General features: G+C 42.3%; 2 protein-coding genes across 3 annotated transcripts in view; both read right to left on the reverse strand.

The window, feature by feature from the left end:
* Window positions 1–446: 446 nt before the first annotated feature.
* Window positions 447–3,418, reverse strand: LOC310865288 (DNA transposase THAP9). Its single transcript, XM_083774314.1, has 7 exons — window positions 3,374–3,418; window positions 2,681–2,804; window positions 1,779–1,972; window positions 1,479–1,594; window positions 1,123–1,354; window positions 875–1,028; window positions 447–791 (listed from the first exon to the last, which is right to left on the reverse strand). Exons 2-7 carry the CDS (start codon window positions 2,758–2,760, stop codon window positions 662–664), a joined length of 906 nt encoding a protein of 301 aa, XP_083630440.1. The 5' UTR covers window positions 2,761–2,804; window positions 3,374–3,418; the 3' UTR covers window positions 447–661.
* Window positions 3,419–10,368: 6,950 nt separating this feature from the next.
* ugp2b (UDP-glucose pyrophosphorylase 2b) overlaps window positions 10,369–17,786 on the reverse strand; it is a 47,100-nt gene continuing 39,682 nt past the window's right edge. For both annotated transcript variants that reach the window (XM_083775240.1, XM_083775239.1), the window contains exons 6-10: window positions 17,071–17,368; window positions 16,262–16,459; window positions 13,978–14,220; window positions 12,179–12,283; window positions 10,369–11,810 (exon numbers count right to left, since the gene is read on the reverse strand). In XM_083775240.1, coding sequence (XP_083631366.1) covers window positions 11,703–11,810; window positions 12,179–12,283; window positions 13,978–14,220; window positions 16,262–16,459; window positions 17,071–17,368 — 952 coding nt within the window. In that variant the 3' untranslated portion in view covers window positions 10,369–11,702. The remainder of the gene's footprint in view (window positions 11,811–12,178; window positions 12,284–13,977; window positions 14,221–16,261; window positions 16,460–17,070; window positions 17,369–17,786) is intronic.

Below are 17,786 nucleotides of genomic sequence, written 5' to 3' on the forward strand. Positions count from 1 at the left end.
CACACACAATGATATCAAACGAGAGAAGAATATTATTTTTTATTTTTGAGTGGGACTTCAAGGCCACCATACGCTTCGCTTTTCGTTCATCCGCGGTCCCGGTCACTTCCTATTTACCGTTGCAGAAAGAATGCCTCGTCTCTCCTAATCTAGGGCGCTCTCCGTGGTTTTGATCTGATGGATATAAAGCTCTTCATTTCATTTCTGACTTCTCAACTGCCTCTCGTTCAAAATATGAACTTGCTGACAAAAATACTTACCAACGTTTCGACAAACAAGTTGCCTTCTTCAGGGTATGAATATATATACCTACCCTGAAGAAGGCAACTTGTTTGTCGAAACGTTGGTAACCCAATAAAAAGTATTTTTGGCATCGTGACTACGAGCTGTGCGACCTCTCCTTTCTATTTTAAAACACTGACTATCAAGAAAATAATAACATCCCTGGTCTAGCCAACACAAACATGGGACTTCTGAATGGCTGCCATCCATACCCTCCATCAGGGTCTGGAGCTCTGCTGCGTTAGCTCCGCTGTCGTACTGCAGTGCATCTACGTAGGTCTAGGTGGTACCTAGTACCAATCATAACATTCTTGTGTTGTAGCGTCTTCCATACAGCACTTTAGCTACGAACAGCCACCTCTTGAGGTCTTCTCCCATGTCATATTGTCACCCTTATTATTGTATCCCTTGCAGGGCATTCCAGGGAAGTGCCCGCCGAACCTTCAGATCCTGTTCCATTTAAGCAGTCCAGGTCAGAGATATTTGATTTCCTCGCCTGGAGGTTCCACCTTTGTAAAATAAATAAAGTACCGTCATTTAATTTATTTGAACTTGGTTCAAATTCAATACAAATGCAGCACAACACAAATACCTTTGTAATGTATGTGGATGAGGGAGATTAAGATGTAGAGTGTTCCTCAAGTACTCATAAGCTTTTGGACCATGTTGGTGGAGATTGTGGGCAAACTCTCTCTGGTCCTTTGTGAACTCATGGCCCTGCTTTGCCAAGAGGGCCATCGGCACATCTGAAATTCAATTATCACAAACTAATTAGAAAGTCCGAAGTCAAACAATATCTGAGCGTAAGATGTCAAATTAAAAGTAGAATAGTAATTTTACCCGAGAAGTAATCAAGCTTCGATTTCAACTCTTCATTTAGCTCGTTGTGCAACCGCAGATCCTCCAGAAGACTCAACACCTTCTTCTTTGCCCTCCGTTCTCTGGCCTGGACTTTCCTAAGCTCTAGCGTCATCTTCTTCAAGGATTCTCTAAATCGGGATTCTCTACGTTTGGATTCTCCAATTAAGGCCTTTAGTCCATTGAGAGACCCAGGCAACGCATAGGCGTGATCCTAGTAGGAAGAATAATGAAAATGTTTCAAATGAATTATATGACATAATTCACAATTCACAGCTGTTGGCTGTCAGATGGCTAATGTCCTCAACCGTCAATCAGATGACTAATGTCCTCCTCACCCATCTATCCCTCTGACAGCATATCATGGTTTCGGTCTGTTGGTAATGCTGAGGACCCTCCACTGACAGGCGGCTCTCTTCAGCTTTTCTTGAGGTTTGTGTGGTCCTGGGTGCTACTACCTAAAATGGAAGAACATGACTTGAATAGTTGAATCAGGTTTAACTATCTCACATTATACTGTAATATACAATGCATCATTGATGCCAACATTCAGAAAGGAAAAAAGGAAAAAACAAGGAAAATGAACATAGACATATGAAGCATGGACATCTCTGAATGCCTTTAGCCTAACGATACACCTACTTTTCGAGGAGTCGAGAAGCAGAAGACAGATGGTATACTTCCATCTCTAAGGCGGACAGTCTGACCCGTCCTGTCAAAGTCCTCCGGCTGGAAGTGTTTACTGCAGCACACGGATCTCTTGTGGGCAACAAAACCTTTCCTCCGTAGAGAAAGTTCCCATTTCCTCCTCAATTGTTTCGCTTTGGGGAATCTTCAAAGAGTGAGAAAAGTTAGCAAGGAGGTGTAAAGAAGTGTCACTCTCACACACACACACACACACACACACACACACACACACACACACACACACACACGGATGACCTTTTACGCAGAGCCTGGTAGTCGATTGTCACTGACTGAGGCGGCGCTTGTTTTACAGGCAACCGGATTAAGGTTGGTGAGGGCCCTGGGTCCGTTAAAACGACCAGATTAAGGTTTGTGATGGGTCCGTTAAAACGAATGGATTAAGGTTGGTGAGGGGTCCGTTAAAACGACTGGATTAAGGTTGGTGAGGGATGTGCTGCTCCGTGCTTGCAGTTATGGTTAGGGTTAGGGTTTGAGGTAGGTAGTAGCCGGCACTGTAAAACAAGCGTCCCATCAGCGTCCATCGAAACCGAGGCTCTGCGTAAAAGGTAGTCCCTGCTTGCAACAGGCGCCCAGTGCCTCCGCCATTTGAGTGATGATGCAATTTCCGGTTGCTTAAGCAAATCATCATTCTGTACAAACCAACTTGTTTTGAATCCTATTCTATCCTATTTGCTTCTACAGAACTGGTCTGTGTTGAACAGCGGAAAATGTATTATAAATATGCATGATGCTACTATAATTATTTACTAGTGTATGAATGGATCAAAGTAATAAAATCATTAGGCTACATCATTCAGAATTCAATTATATTAATAATATTATTATATTTTACATGTGAAAAGTGATCCCACAGGTTTTCGTTTCGAGACTGCGTTGATTAGAGCATCCGCTGGCTGCACACATGTCAGGCATCTTCACCAACAAACAGTGCCCTTCACTGGTTGGTAGACGTACTTCTGTAAACACAAAGCCAGCAATTTTCTGTATCAATGATTCAATGCATCTAAATGTAAAAATAATAATAATAATTAACAAACCAAACCGCTTCTAGGCCTACAGCATGTGCAAATCAATTGTGAATAGTTTTATTTATTGTCACATGCAGCTTTGCAAATAAAAAAGTGGGTGGAATTCGTTTTGTGCAAAAAGTTCCCAAAAGTATGCTATTGCTAAACAATATGTCAATATGTCTCAGTCACCCACCGCCTCTTATTATTATATGGTTATTATTACAGTCCACAAAGATTGTCATTAATAGCCAAAAGTTTAGGTTGTTATTCAGGAAAACCTGATAACTGAAAATCTCGACTGGTCCGTTTCTACGCGTACTAGCAACCTTAGAGTACTCTATGGTAGCAACGTAGATATTGAGGTCCCAAACGGAGAGCTGGTCTCAGCCTTGATAACTTGCGCAAGTAGCCGCGACACACAACTATAATGCACTTTCAACATGTCCAAGCATCCTGAATCATAGAGTAACAAAGCAAACCGTTTGTAAATTCGTTCGTTTGAGCAGATCACTCACCTCAAAACAGCCACAACAGAACGTTTCAGACTGTGGCAAGATGGCCGTCGCTGAACTACGCCGGAGACTCCGCCTTGCGAATTCTAGGCTTGCTTATCTATGCCAGTGGTTTTCAACCAGTGGTCCGGAGACCACCAGTGGTCCTTGGGGAGGTTCCAGGTGGTCCCCAGCTAAATGATGGAGAGTATAGGTAACCAAATAGACCCTTATAGATCTTTACCTCTTGAGAGCGCAGTAAAATGAAACCAAATGGACCGGTCCATTGGTGTCATTTTTAAATTCACTTATTTTTCCCCCCTTTCTTTTGGAGTTAAATTATTGTAATAGCCTACATCAGCATCTGCATTAATTAACATGCAGACTTAACAAGAAGTCTGGACAATTTGAATAATTGTTATTTTTGATCAATGCTTGCCTATATCTCTGTTGATGTGCCAACATCAACACTGCATGGAATTGTGGACAAAATCTTATCCAACGACAACAAAATAGTCTTGGCTGAATCTCATCAAATTGTGTCCCGTGGCTCAAATGCCGAATAAATAATAAGCCTTAATTGTCGCCTTGATATGAAAATGGTTGAAAATCACTGATCTATGACTATGCTATGGTTTTGTGAGGTTTATACTGCCATCTAGTGATTAACTTGATCAACTTTCTCCACAAAAAGCCCAAAATGCATAGGCCTATCTATAATCTAGTTAGTACATAGGACATATAGAACGGGGGTTCTCAGCGTTTTTGGCTGGGGACCCCCGGAAATGCTTTGGCCATGTCTCGCGACCCCCGCCAGCCTCCCCCTCCCCACCACCAATACAAACTGACTGCAAAAATAACCTTAATAATAGAGAAAATATATCATAAATCAATACTGAAACCAGATATAATCATTAAGGAACGTTTATGCATGCACCACGTACTATGTAAACTTTTAATTTCCATTTTCCAGCCATTCAGTTGCAGTGTGTGTGTGTGATTTTTTTTTTGGGGGGGGGGGGGGCATAAAACAGTGCTATTGAACACCCTCTACGTCTGTGTGTTGTTTCGAAAATATTGAACCAATGGAAAGTAGTAAAAAGTGCTTTGGACAAAACCTCTAAACTCCATTGGACCCTCAAAATGTCTGCTAAAGCAACTAACTCTACCACCTCTCCCCCTCGCATGGAAGTAATTGACAATATATAAAGTTACAACACCAACTTTGATGAGGCTGCATTGCTTTGTTTTAAAAATATAATCTTTTCTTAATTTCCTAAAAATGAACATTTTGGAGTTATCAGTTTTCCTTCCGACAGCAGAGATATATTCCATGTTTGGGATTTCAATAATTGGGTCTTATCAGTACAGTTGAGGAGAAAAAGGGCCACTTAGGTGAATAGTTGCGTAGCATACTTGAGAGCTACACATTAGGTTATTCCTATTACAGTAGGCCTATATAGATAGATGGAGGACAGGAGGAGACAGAAAGTTATACAAGCTAAACTAGTTTGTCAATGTAGCGTAAGTTGTGGTTCCATTAAGGTGCGGTGCTGTAGTCTACAGATATGTTGATGAGAAAGTATGCATTGTGCTGGAACAATATAATTACCTGAGAGTCAAAACAGATTTCTTTGAGTGTTTAATGAAGGGCATGGCATGATTTAAAGGAATGCAGTGTCACAATAGTTTGACGCAAAGGTGCCTAACCCTGATCAGAGGTGAGGTGGAGGTCTGATGGAGCCTGTGGAACGAGGAGGGTCTCCATGAATTATGCTTGTTAAGTGTTATTATAATTATAATAGATTTCCTTGTCCAGTTCTACCCCCCTTTGCCTTGGTGGTCCTTCTCAACAGATCATGACATGCCATGTTTTCAACTTTTCCACTGTGGTCACATACCGTTGAGTTGACCTCCTCCTGCAATATATTAATTAGCATGTCATCCTGACACATTTAAGATTAGATTGTGAATATTAAAAAAATAAGAAATTATGGACAATATTTTGTACAAAATAGAAAAAAGGGCCACGGACAAGTCTTGCCACCTTTTTTTCTTCTTCCATGTTCAGACATATTGATGACCCCTGATCTGCATATACAAACAACGTTCACTGGAGCAGTGGAACCCCTGTTTTGTTGTTGGTGCTTGTGTTGTTGTGGAGAATTTGCTATACCGTATATTAGACCCCAGTAGTGTCATTGCTGGACATTGGTATCTGGAATGTGATGCTGCTGCTGCAGGGTGAACTATGGGTAGCATATATGGATGCCTTATAGCAGTGTTTCCCAAACTTTTTTGTCCCAGGGCACACTTTTCATAGCCTAAAAATCTTGGGGCACACTATATATATATATATATTTTTTTTCTTTCTCACATGGGCCTGTTACATGGCCACCAGGAGGCCGATATTTACACCTACAGATTTTGTCCAAACATGACTGTGATTTCTCACAACATCATTAACTATTAACTATTCACCTATATATAAAAATACATCACATGGATGCACCTGGGACGGATCTTCAGTGATGTTTCCTGAGGTCAACGGGGTTGCGGGTCTTCCAACATCATACCCCTCACTCAGGTGACCCAGCCGGGGTTGATCAAATCCCGATTTACGTCCCAGTAGCTACCCTTGATCAGGGAATGAGCAAGGCCACACAATCCATTGCTCCGGAACTACTCTGCCGGTACTGGGAACCAAAATCTGGCTCGTGGAAGGATGCGATGTATTTTTATATATAGGTGAATAGTTAATAGTCAATTCAGTGATGTTGTGAGAATTGGAAATCACAGTCATGTTTGGACAAAATCTGTAGGTGTAAATATCGGTATCCTGGTGGCCCTGTAACAGGCCCATGTGAAAACCTTGGGGCAGAGGTTCAGCTCTGGCATCCAGGGAGTATGTGTGCAGATTTTGGCTGAGATCAATCCAACGGTGCCAGATATTAGCCGTCCACAGACGGACAGACGGATGGACACACACACACGGACGGAGTGCAAAACATATTCTATCCCCATGCCTGCCTGGTGGAGACAATTACGTGCAATTTAAATAACTGTGGTCTGTTGCCTCCGCTCCTTTAAAACCTAATTTATTCTGTCATTTGTAGAAAATAACAGATTTTCTGCAAGTGATAGTCATGTGATGGAGCATACATTATGTTTAAGAGAAGAGAGTATTACTACAGTATCTGCCTGTAGTAATGAGCCATTCTGATTCATTAATAAATCAAGATACTGGGTTGGTAATCCAGCCATTTCATTCATATCACTTTCGTCGTACTTTCTGTTGCACTTATTCTGAACATAAACACAAGTTGACAAGGTGTTCCATATTGCACTTTATTCAGCTCTGGGGGGACAGAACTGGGCTGAGATGAGACCAGTTTGCTGTCACAGAACAATACATTATTGCTTTCGGGCTTCTGGTGTCCAACATCTCAAACCCATCTCACTGTGCCCGCACACTGACAACACAGATATCATACAGTGCCAAAAGTGGATGTTTGTGTATGGTATAATCAACACTTGAAGATAAAATACTGTATCAGCTCTTAGAGCTACTGTACTGTGTTGGCTGACAGAGGGAACCACAAGGAGATAGAGAGCGATAAATGAGTGGAGAGGAGACAGAGGGATAGATTGACACTGGGTGTAAGGTTTCTGGTGGAGGCATAGCGAAAGAAAAAAAAACACTGACACATTCATTTAAAACAAAACTATCCAGATAAAAACACTACAGATGAAAAAGACCATTGTTGTATGTACAAAGAACTTTCAATTTCAAAGATTTAATTCTACATCATGATTACTTACAGTAGATGTGTTTTCATATGGGCATATTTTAAGAGAAATACAGAGAATCAGAATGGAGAGATCCATTTCATGGATAGTAGGGACCAGCAATAAGCAAACATTAATTCAAAATAGGAGTGTAAATGACATATTCACCCACTCGCCTCCTATTTCAAGAGTGTGAAACTGAGACCGCTTGTCTGTCTGTACTGTATGTACTTGTACCGCTGCTAATCTGTCCAACAGAGGCTAGTCCTAATGACAAAACAAACTTGACAAAACACAGCCACATTGCTCAACTATGCACATCTTTAACAATTGCCTTGGATTTAATCAGAACGGGAGAGGTGTTCCTTTTGTCACTCTGCCTCTGCCCATATGATGAAATGTTCCACTTAATCACATACAGTACTTAATCATACTGCCTTACCTACAACTTCTTTCTACAATGGTTTTCTATTGTGTCAACAAATATGGTTGGTCTACAGTGCTGTGATTGTGTCAACAATATGGTTATATGACCATTTCAAGGCAAGGACATTAATTAGTCAAGTCGTCACATTTTATGCTTCATCGTTTCCCCAATGTTAACTCGACGAGATCACGAGAACATTCTTCCCATTGGCACAAGTCTGTTAATTCCGTTTTTGGTATTGAGAAACAGCTATGATTTTGATTTAAATTCATTGCAACTTGACCAGAATGTGCCATCCTATTCTGAGTGCCAATAACAGAGTAGCCTCTAGGGGGCGACTTATGCAAACTAAACTCAAGTCCAACTACAAAAGGGAGCTACTCCCACAGGTCTTCACCAGTCTGGGTGGCCTATACGGGCCTACCTAGGGCTGTTTCAGTCCTGGACACAAATCTTTAAAGTCAATTACATTGACAGCCATTGTCACATGACTCACAAGACCATTTGTACTTAATTAGGTGCAAATAGTGAGATGTGTGGCATCTATGGTGCCACCCAAGGGTGTAAGTGAAATCACATTTGACTGTGTTATTTAGAGGCACATCAACGTGTGATAAAAGTCTAGGGCAGAGTGGACACTGCGCTCATGATTTGTGGTATTTCTTGCTAAATGGGCCTTTCCTGCAAACTTTGGAAGCCAATCCTAACCAATGGGAATGGATTATGAAACTTCTGATTGATACATCTTGATCAGATGACTCCAAAGAAGCAGTGTTGAATTGGTCATTGCACGCAGTATCAGGCCGTCCCCGACAAATACATTTCAGGAGCAGGCACGCACGCACATGCATTGATTAAAAACATCCTTAAGTTCACACCTCAACAAAGTTTATAAAAGGCTGCACAGTGCCGAGTTTTTTTGTTTTGTTTGTCCTACGATTTGTAACCCAATTCTTTCACCCAGTGTTGTGTAGTGTAATCCTGGGTGCTACTCTCCCTCTGCCAACCTGGATAGACCTCATGGCTTCCTTCCATGCATGAGGAGTACAAGCCAATTATTTTCACCTGACAGGGGTGAGTTTCTTCGGTTGGACATGGAAGGAAGGAACACGTTATTCTAACCAGTTCCTTCCCCCTCCATGAGGCGCCCCATCTGGCCAGGGGGATGCAGTTTAGGCAGTGAAACTCACTCAGTGAAACTGAGTGAGGGTACCTACCCTAGGGGACACGGGGAGAACATGCAAACACCAGACAAAGTGCAAACTCCACACAGAAAGGCCCTTTTGCAAACCCCACCTAGGGTAGGGGCACTGATGATGAAAAGGAGAAACCTTCTAGCTGTGAGGCGACAGCGGTTCACAGCGCTAGAGACTGCAGCACCGTGGCCCCCACACCAGTGTGCATTAACACAGGAATAAGCCTAGATGCATATCAAGGGTCCATTGTGATCAGTGTTGTGACTAACGCCCTTACATCGCGTTACGTTACATAACGTAACTACTATTTGCAGTAACTTGTAACCTAACGCTTTACATTTCCCATTTCCATAACGGCCTTATAGTTATTGTGCGAGTGTTACCCGCGTTATGGCGTTATGTCAACTTATGTGATCAGTGAAAAGTCTCGCAGCTCCGTGAGTATCATACATTCATACAGGCATCTCTGCGCTGCTGATTGCAGTGCAGGGACTAGAGAGCGCTCTCTGTGTTGACAGTTTCGTTTGTGCTCTGGCTCTCTACTAACTGCGTGAAAAACACAGATGTACAAGCCCAAAGCGCAGTGCATTGCGACCGGTAGATAACTTGTAGATCTGCTACTTCCAGTGCAGGACGGGCGCATGCTTATGACGCTCTTAAATATGCATCAGCACTCAGCAGCCAGCAACGCACTAGCAGGCAGCAGCATAAACCACTCGTCGTCAGACGGAATACACACGCAAATACGAGTCACGACACAACTTTATTGCACATCTGTGCTTGCCTTTCATCCACGCTTCTATAGCCTTTTAAATCTCATTTCCCATCCACGGGCACAAGCAGCTTCCACCCGATCTGGATGGTGATGTTGTTTCTGACGAGGGTATAGCAACTAGTTAGCATGGGAGCTAACATTAGTTTAACTCTGGTCCATATCGTTAGAAGCCAAGGAGTCCTCCTATAATAACACTGGTACTTTCCATCCGTTCCCCAACCGGCCAACCCTCACACTCGATGTTGCGTCTGCCCGTGTATAATGGTCAGGGTTTCACTGTCCACAGCTAGCAGGCAGACCTGTCAAAACTATGCACTTCCCAAAACTCACAAGACATGCCAGCCACCACCTATAAGTTCAAACCGTTACACACCTCTAGAATATTTGTTTCCCCAGCTATCTCATTTCACTTTCATTTATTTTATTCCATAGTCTTAGTTTTTCTCTAATAAAGTAGTTTTTATTTGTTTTCTCATGTTCCCCTTGAAAAGCGTCTTTAAGTACTCAGAGAAGCATTATATAAATAATAATATTATCACTATTATTATTACTACTTTTTAATTGCCTATGCTTATGTAGTCACTATTCATTGATTCACTCGTATCCAAATCCATTCGAAAAAAAGCTCACTGATGATCAGGTCAAATAGGCCTATTGATATGCCATTAATTGAGATTAATGAATCACAAAAAACCTTCTTTTAAATCGTTTTTTATATTATTATTTTTTAAAGTAAAGTAAAGTAAAGTAAAGTAGTTACTTTCATAATTTAATGTAAAGTAAAGTAACAAATTACTTTTTTAGATAAGTAACGATAACTATAATTCCTTACTTTTTAAAAGTAACTTCCCCAACACTGATTGTGATACCTGCTTCTCCTGTAGTGTAGGTGTTAAGCGACATGCTCGTGACATCCACCCCAAGGATGAAATTACCAACACAACACTGCAGAGAAGTGTACCAATTTGTGGCCTGTAGGAGTAGTAGCAAAAAGTGTGTTTTGAAGAACATGCAAAATGGCGGTTATCGGAGAAGGGGGGGTTGATTTTACGGCTTATGGTTCAAGAGTTATAGGCCAAAATGTGTAACGGACAGTTTATGCTGCTACCATTAGGCCAACTTCAAATGTTGAGTGAGCGTGCAAAGTTTCATGCCGATCTGTCCAGCGGTGCCCAAGATTAGCTACTCAAACACAGACAGACAGACTGACATGCTCACGGGAGTGAAAACATAGTCTTCAGGTACTGGCCTATCAGCCTGGCCAAGAAGACAATCATAAAAAACAACTCCTGCCAACCAGATGGAAGGCACTATATATGACTACTTCCTAGAGTTGTGCAAGGCTATGTAAAGAAGGCAACTAAAGATACGTTCTACACCATAGCATAAATGCACTGGGAGGAAAAAACTGGAACTGGAAGTTCAATGGAATTCACTGAATTCAATGAGACTCAGGTGCACGAATAAACAACAATATTCTTAAGGTCAGATAATTATAAATGTGCACAAATGTGCATTTGTTTGTATGTGTACACTATATAATTTAATTTGAGGTATCTAAAGAACACAGATTACATTTCTACCTGGTCAGTCTGGACCGTCAATGCAAGAGCTGGTTGATAGGCTGACAATAATTTCATTATCGCCATAATGACAGCCCATACTTACCAAAACGTACTGTGCTCTTTAGATACCTCAATACAATGATGTAGTGTGCACATCGAAAAACAAGACAACATAAAACAATAACTTCTCTTTTATATTCCTGAAATTATTATTTTACAAAGCTTGCATTCATTCAAATACATTCATTCATACTGTACACTTGTTCACCCAGCTCTCATTGACTTCAATGTGTTCTATAAAACGCCCGGCTCCAGTTTGTCTCCCAGTGAGACAAAATCTGCCAGCTGAAATTGCTGGACCAGAAAGGTACAGTATCACTTATGTCCTTTCATTATTTAAATAGCCTTGGAGTTGTGACTCATCACAGCACTGCATCTGCAATGACAGCCTTCATTCACTGCTGTCATCAGTCTGTAGGTATAGTACAGTAAACGCGAGGTCTGGAGTCACATCATTGCAAGTCTATACTAAGTCACATGACTGGGATGAAGGCGTCTTTGTCACATGATGTGGGAGTGTGATGGGGAAAGGGAGAAGGCCTCAGTGGTCCAGGATGCGGAGGTTGCCAGATACAATTTTATTTTCCAGCATGGAGCCAGCAGGAATATCGATCCGGTCCCCATGGTTAGCTATGATGATTACTGTTCCCTGTGAGGCACAAGACCACGTACCATACATAGGTTTAGGCGAGCTTTGTTTAACTGCATACAAAACCTAAACATTAACTAAAAACTAAATACTGACATATTATATTAATTGGTGATGGTGAGACAATAATTTGCACTTTGCAGGTAATATTTTTACCAAGGTAGTGACTAACAATGCACCTAATTATCACAGAAGTCTCTGTGATAACATCTGTGTAACTTTTAACCAATTATTTGGGCATTTTGTGTTGGCTGTACTAGCCAGATTTAGACTGGGAAAGATTTCTCCAGGCTATAGCTGAAAGACAGGAAATTAATTTGAACAGCTGCTGTGTGTGGTGGTTACATTTTCCATGTTAGTATACTGACCTTCAGTGAAACGTGTTTGCCAAAGGTGACATCTCCAGACACCGTAAGGTGGTCTAGTTCCAGCATGTCAGGGATGCTCTCAAACCTCGTCAGGTACTCCTGCACCTACAGACAGAAGAGACACAACACGGATGTATCAGTGAGTCATATCTATGCACATGAAATGAGACTAAACTTCATGTTGTGATTTTCTTTTAGCTCTAAGGATGACAGTGTTGGTCTGTCCAACACTGTCGCTGTGCACCTTTCACGCTCCCTAAAGGCCTCTAGCATATCCCTTAGGCCAAAATTGCCAGTTGCACACATGATATTTCATGGAGTGAACTGTCATGAAACTAGCTGAGCGCTAGTTCCCAGAGGACAAACATTTGATTGACTTCATGACCTTTCTTCTTTTCATTTCCTCAATTTCTACTTTCTGTTCAAAAGGCACACAGTACTAGTTGCTTTTTAATCATTTTTAATCATAGCTAGATCATCATTTTACCATTTACCATTGACGCTAGGGGATGAGTGTGGGAGCACGCATTCTATTTAATTGATTGATATCTCTGGCTACCAGGATTTTGTTTTGTTTGTCAAGCTCTGGTTGATAACTCCATTAAACTAGCCGAACGTTTATGCATCATTTTAAAAGTTTCGGTATGTATGAACTGTGAGAATCAACAGGACAAGCAAGAAGGCTATCTGGAGGCGCTAGGAGGCTACAAACAGTAGGCTGTCATTTTACTTAAAATGACCAACATGTGTTAATCCTTCAGTGAATATACAGCAGTGGTTCCCAAACCTTTTAGCTCAAGACCCCAAATAAACCATTTATGCTAATGAAACCTGGACCTGGGACCCAAACTAGTGATCTATCTTGTTTTTAATGTGTGACTTTTTTTTAGTTTAAACTTTTAAAATCTTTTGAAATAATACAATAATATAAATAAATAAGATATTTTCATGTAGTTAACAAAAACAAAATTGGTCCGCAACCCAGACATCGGTCCCGACCCAGTGTTTGGGAAATAGTGATATACAGTACTCATATGTAGAGAGGCAGCATTGCCTCTAGTTTCCGCTAGTAAGTGGGGCTTTAAATCCTTTTCATGTCAAGCAAATTGGACTTCAAAATTGCCTCTAGTTTCCGGCCGCTAGTGGGGCTTTAAATCCTTTTCATGTCAAGCAAATTGTACTTCAAAGTGGGGGAAAAAAACTGTGGCAGAATAATTAGTAAATCTTCTATAGTTGTAGTAGTAGTTGCAGTAATACGTACATCAGTGGTACAGCAGTACATTTGATGAATTGAACAATGTGGACCCTGTTGTAAACAAGTGTAATGCTTAATTGGGTCGTCCACTCACAGTTGACAGTCTTTGTATTGAGTTTGTGCTTAAAATGTACTGTAAATTCTACAAACTGTTAATAAATATTTCAATCAATCAATCAATCAGTAGACGTTTTACTGTACACAACTAAATCTTCATGTTCATTTACAGTACTAGTAGCACTATCCACTAGTATATTCTGTCACTAGATAGTCTGTTGCTGCTGGATAGTAAGGGTGTAAAACTAGGCCTGGGCTCAGCAGTCCAGGCACCTTGGCCGGTAGTCCAGTCTGGCAGTGTGCCGCGGGTTCGACTCCCGATCCCGATGGCTTTTACTGCATGTCACTCCCCCCATCTCTCTCCCCCATTTCCTATCAGCCTACTGTCTGTCCCTCTATAATTTCTTTTAATAAAATAAAGGCGAAAGCCGCAAAAATAAAAGTGTAAGACTAGAGCATACTGTAACAGGACTGTACACCAATGTACCTTTGTAAAGGAGCTCCCCAGTTTGACGTGGGGCGTGGTGGGGAACTCCCTCTTGCTGCTCATGGTGAGAGAACCTGCATCCAGACTGTACAGGTTGGACATGACCAGTAGCAGGTCAGAGGTGGTCTTGACAGGCAGGAAGCGGCTGCGCGGCACGTTGATGCCCATGGCATTTTCGAAGGACTTGATTGCCGCGCCCACAGCAGTCTCCAGCTGGATCACGTTCTGACCTCCGTCCAGTGTCTGGCGTTAGTGGCAGAATATTAGACAAAATTACAACATGTATTAACAAAGGCAGTGACAGTAAATGGCTTATGAGTCAGGAGAAGAAACGCCAGGACATTTTAAGGGAAAATACCTCCATCTTGCTGTGTCTGGGGTAGAAAAGTTAGATATTGAGAGATCCCAAAAACATTATGATGAAATAATCAATGTTGATTATGTCAGCCTTACGGTGAAATTATGTAAACTAGATAAAGTGCCCCTCGGGGCACAGGTCTCCACCAGGGCAGGTCAGGTTGTGGCCTCCTGGTGGCGCTATAATAGGCAATGTGAAAAGGGTGCCATTTCTTCTTAGCCTGGGATGGCAATTGGATGATTTGAGGCATTTTGTTCCAAAAATGTGTTTAGCAAAAAATCCACCTGTTGGTGGTGCTATAAGAGGCCAATGTAAAAAGGGTGGGATATATTCCTCAGCCTAGTAGGAAAGTCTGTGAAAGATTTCACGTAAATTGCACGCTGTGTTCATGATTTGAGGCTTTTTGTTCAAATCATGCAAACTTTGAAAGCCAATGTTTGTCAATTAGGTAGGAATATGAAATATCGATACGTCTTGAACACATGAATATAGAGATAGTGTGTAACGATTTGCGGGTTTTTGGACAGAATCTGGAGGAGTAATATTAAAAGAATAGTTTTTCAAAAGTCGGCCTCCTGGTGGCGCTATAACAGGCCGTTCTGGAAAATATGGGGCAGAGGTTCATTGTTGGCATCCAGGGAGTGTGTGTGCAAAATTTGGCACCGACCGGGTTAAGAACAGAGCTACCAGGACACAGTGTACTGCATAAATTAATCGCCAACACCTGTTCATAGCACTTTGCGAACTGTTGTTTGTCAATTGTTTGTTGCTTTGTTGTCATTGAGACATGGGAACAAGTTCTATAGGAGTAATTTGTGTGACTTTGAACCCAACACACCTTGCCTTTGTTCTCCATGCATGCATGTCTCTCTCCACAATTATTTGTGTTGCTGTCATAAGATATTTGAAAAGATATATATAGACATTCATGAGGTTATGTAACGCCATTCATTGACCACTAATGTGGTCGGCCCTATTTGATCGTGCCATGAGCCTATAGACAGGTGGTCATTTAAGTGGTTGCTGCTTCTCTCAGCTCGCAATGCAATGCACATCGATGGGACCCCCTAAGTAACCAGAGCTTTTAGCATGTAACATCCAATAGTGTATAACTCTGTCATTATTCACAATATGACTCCCGATAGTAGAGGTATCAAATTATGTGCCATTCAGCCATTTACTTTATTCCCTGCATCACGGAAGAAGGAAACCAGATTGGTGGGCATATCGTTTTCAACGTATCAAATCCCAAAGCACATCAACGGACATATTACAGTTTATTACTGTTGGACTGTTCTACAATAACAAATCATGTTCTTGCGCGCGCGTGTGTGTGCGTGCGTGCATGCGTGTGTGACTGTGTGTGTGTGTGTGTTTGTATAGTGTGATGCCAGCGAAAGGCAAGGTCAAGGGTTATGGGAAGTGTAAGCGTTTGAGGTCAGAGGCCACAAGTGTTGATTTGTGGGTCCAAAACCCCTGCTGTTTGTGTGTGACGCGTCGCAACCTTTCTATTTTCACTGCAGGCAATGCCATTGTCACCACACTCATACTTGCTCCCACGAGCGTGCCAATGTAAGATAATGGTAATTGCACACCACAGAGACAAGCGCACACACACACACACACACACACACACACACACACACACACACACACACACACACACACACACGCACACACACACACACGTTCTCAGTCATTAGCGCCAATCACATCTGCTTGGTTGCTGCCCTGTAATTGTTGTCGCCAACCTCCACTGTTGTCCTAACATTGTTAGGACAGCAGTGGAGTGTACTGAAGGAGGCATGTGGTTGTTGTCCTAACAACCACATGCAGCGGCAGAGAAAATGCTCTCGTTTGTGTGTGTGTGTGTGTGTGTGTGTGTGTTAAGTAACCATACTGCAGTGTACTGTATGTGTGCCTTACCTTAGGGTTAACTATAATCTCCAGTTCCATGGCATTCTGTTCCTGCAGCCTCTTGATGGCATTTAAAGAGATCCACAGGTTGTTGGTGTTGAAGATCTTAAACTTGGTGACAGACTTGAACTCGTCCACGTGAGCCTTCGGCACCTGGGCAATCTCCAACAGCCGCAGTTTACCCTCATACTGGATGAGCGTTCCACCCTGGAGAAAGACCCAAACGTTTGCTATATGCAACTGTTTTTACAAGTGGTCTGTGGTCTGATGATCACCTGTTAAAATTAAATAATTAAATAAATTTGTATATTACTAATTGGCTAAATGGCTAGCCAATTAGCCAATAGCTAAATGGCTAGGGGCACGGTGGCACAGTCGGTAGTGCTGTCGCCTCACAGCTAGAAGGTCCTGGGTTCGATTCCCGCTCGGGACGCTGTGGGCGCTGGCGGCGTGTCCTCTCCTCCACGTCATCAGTGCCCATACCCGAAGGTTGGCGAAAGGGCCTTTCTGTGTGGAGTTTGCATGTTCTCCCCGTGTACCCTAGGGTAGGTACCCTCACAAAAAGTAATCCAGGTCTCTAAACTGCCAGGGGGAAGGCTGATTTTAGGTCAGGTAAAGGTATGTTGGCCTGAGGCCATTCCTATTCGGGGAGTGCTATGAGTACATGGCCATCCATTTAATCGCTGTTTAAAAACCAATATCTGTGTTTCAACAATCCAGCAGCAACAACCCTAACCCTTTATCACATCTTAACCAATCTAATACTAGAATTAGTATAGCCTCCATAAATACCTCATCGGTCAGTACCTAGTTCATACCTTAACGTCGGCTCGCGTTTTGTCCGTCACCTCCATGATGAACTCGCAGCGCTTGCCATTGGGCTGGCTGACAAGTTGGTGCAAGATGTTGAGGTCTACGGTGGCTCCCAGGTTGTCGATGTTCGACACAAATATGTACTCCTTGCCCTGGGCTATGAGCTGATCCAGCAGGCCAGAGTTGTAGAAACTGGCGTAGATGTCACCGTGACCAGGCGGGTACCACACGTCCGCGTTCTGACCTGTCATGGCCATGTCTGTGGCCACCGGCAGCAGGGACTCCTTGTTGACGCGTGGGTACCTGAAAGCAGGGGGAGGGGGGGGCAAGGAGAGAGAGAGAGGTTATCAAGAGTTATCATCATACTATAATTCTAACAATGTCTGAGTGTGTGTCTGTGTGTGTGTCAGAAACACTGCCGTAGCTCCTTACTGCCTGCACCAATCACTCCCACTTTTCACACAGGCATTGACCATATGAATATGGAGGGCGTAACGAAGCCCTTTTTTCGATTTGACACATTAATGATTATTAATTAATTTATTAGTCAATTACAAACGCACCCGGGCGCAGTACCCCCCACGGCCACAGGGGGGGGGGGGGCAAATATCTCACAACGGGTAAGGACTAGTATTAATAACACACTAGCCCCAATTAGGAAAAATTATGATTAATCACTAATTCTATATATTGCTGCAGTTTGCTTTTGTCCATATTATGA

This window comes from Protomyctophum parallelum, assembly GCF_964188405.1.
Source record: "Protomyctophum parallelum genome assembly, chromosome: 10".
NCBI lineage: Eukaryota > Metazoa > Chordata > Actinopteri > Myctophiformes > Myctophidae > Protomyctophum > Protomyctophum parallelum.

Bases quoted from the DNA above. Each gene is read 5' to 3' on its own strand.
- LOC310865288 (XM_083774314.1), bottom strand. From the start codon at position 2,760: ATGCCTGACATGTGTGCAGCCAGCGGATGCTCTAATCAACGCAGTCTC. The intron at 1,973-2,680 runs GTAAAATATAAT...CACTCTTTGAAG, and splicing joins TGTGGGATCACTTTTCACAT to ATTCCCCAAAGCGAAACAAT. The intron at 1,029-1,122 runs GTAAAATTACTA...ATTGAATTTCAG, and splicing joins GAAGCTTGATTACTTCTCGG to ATGTGCCGATGGCCCTCTTG.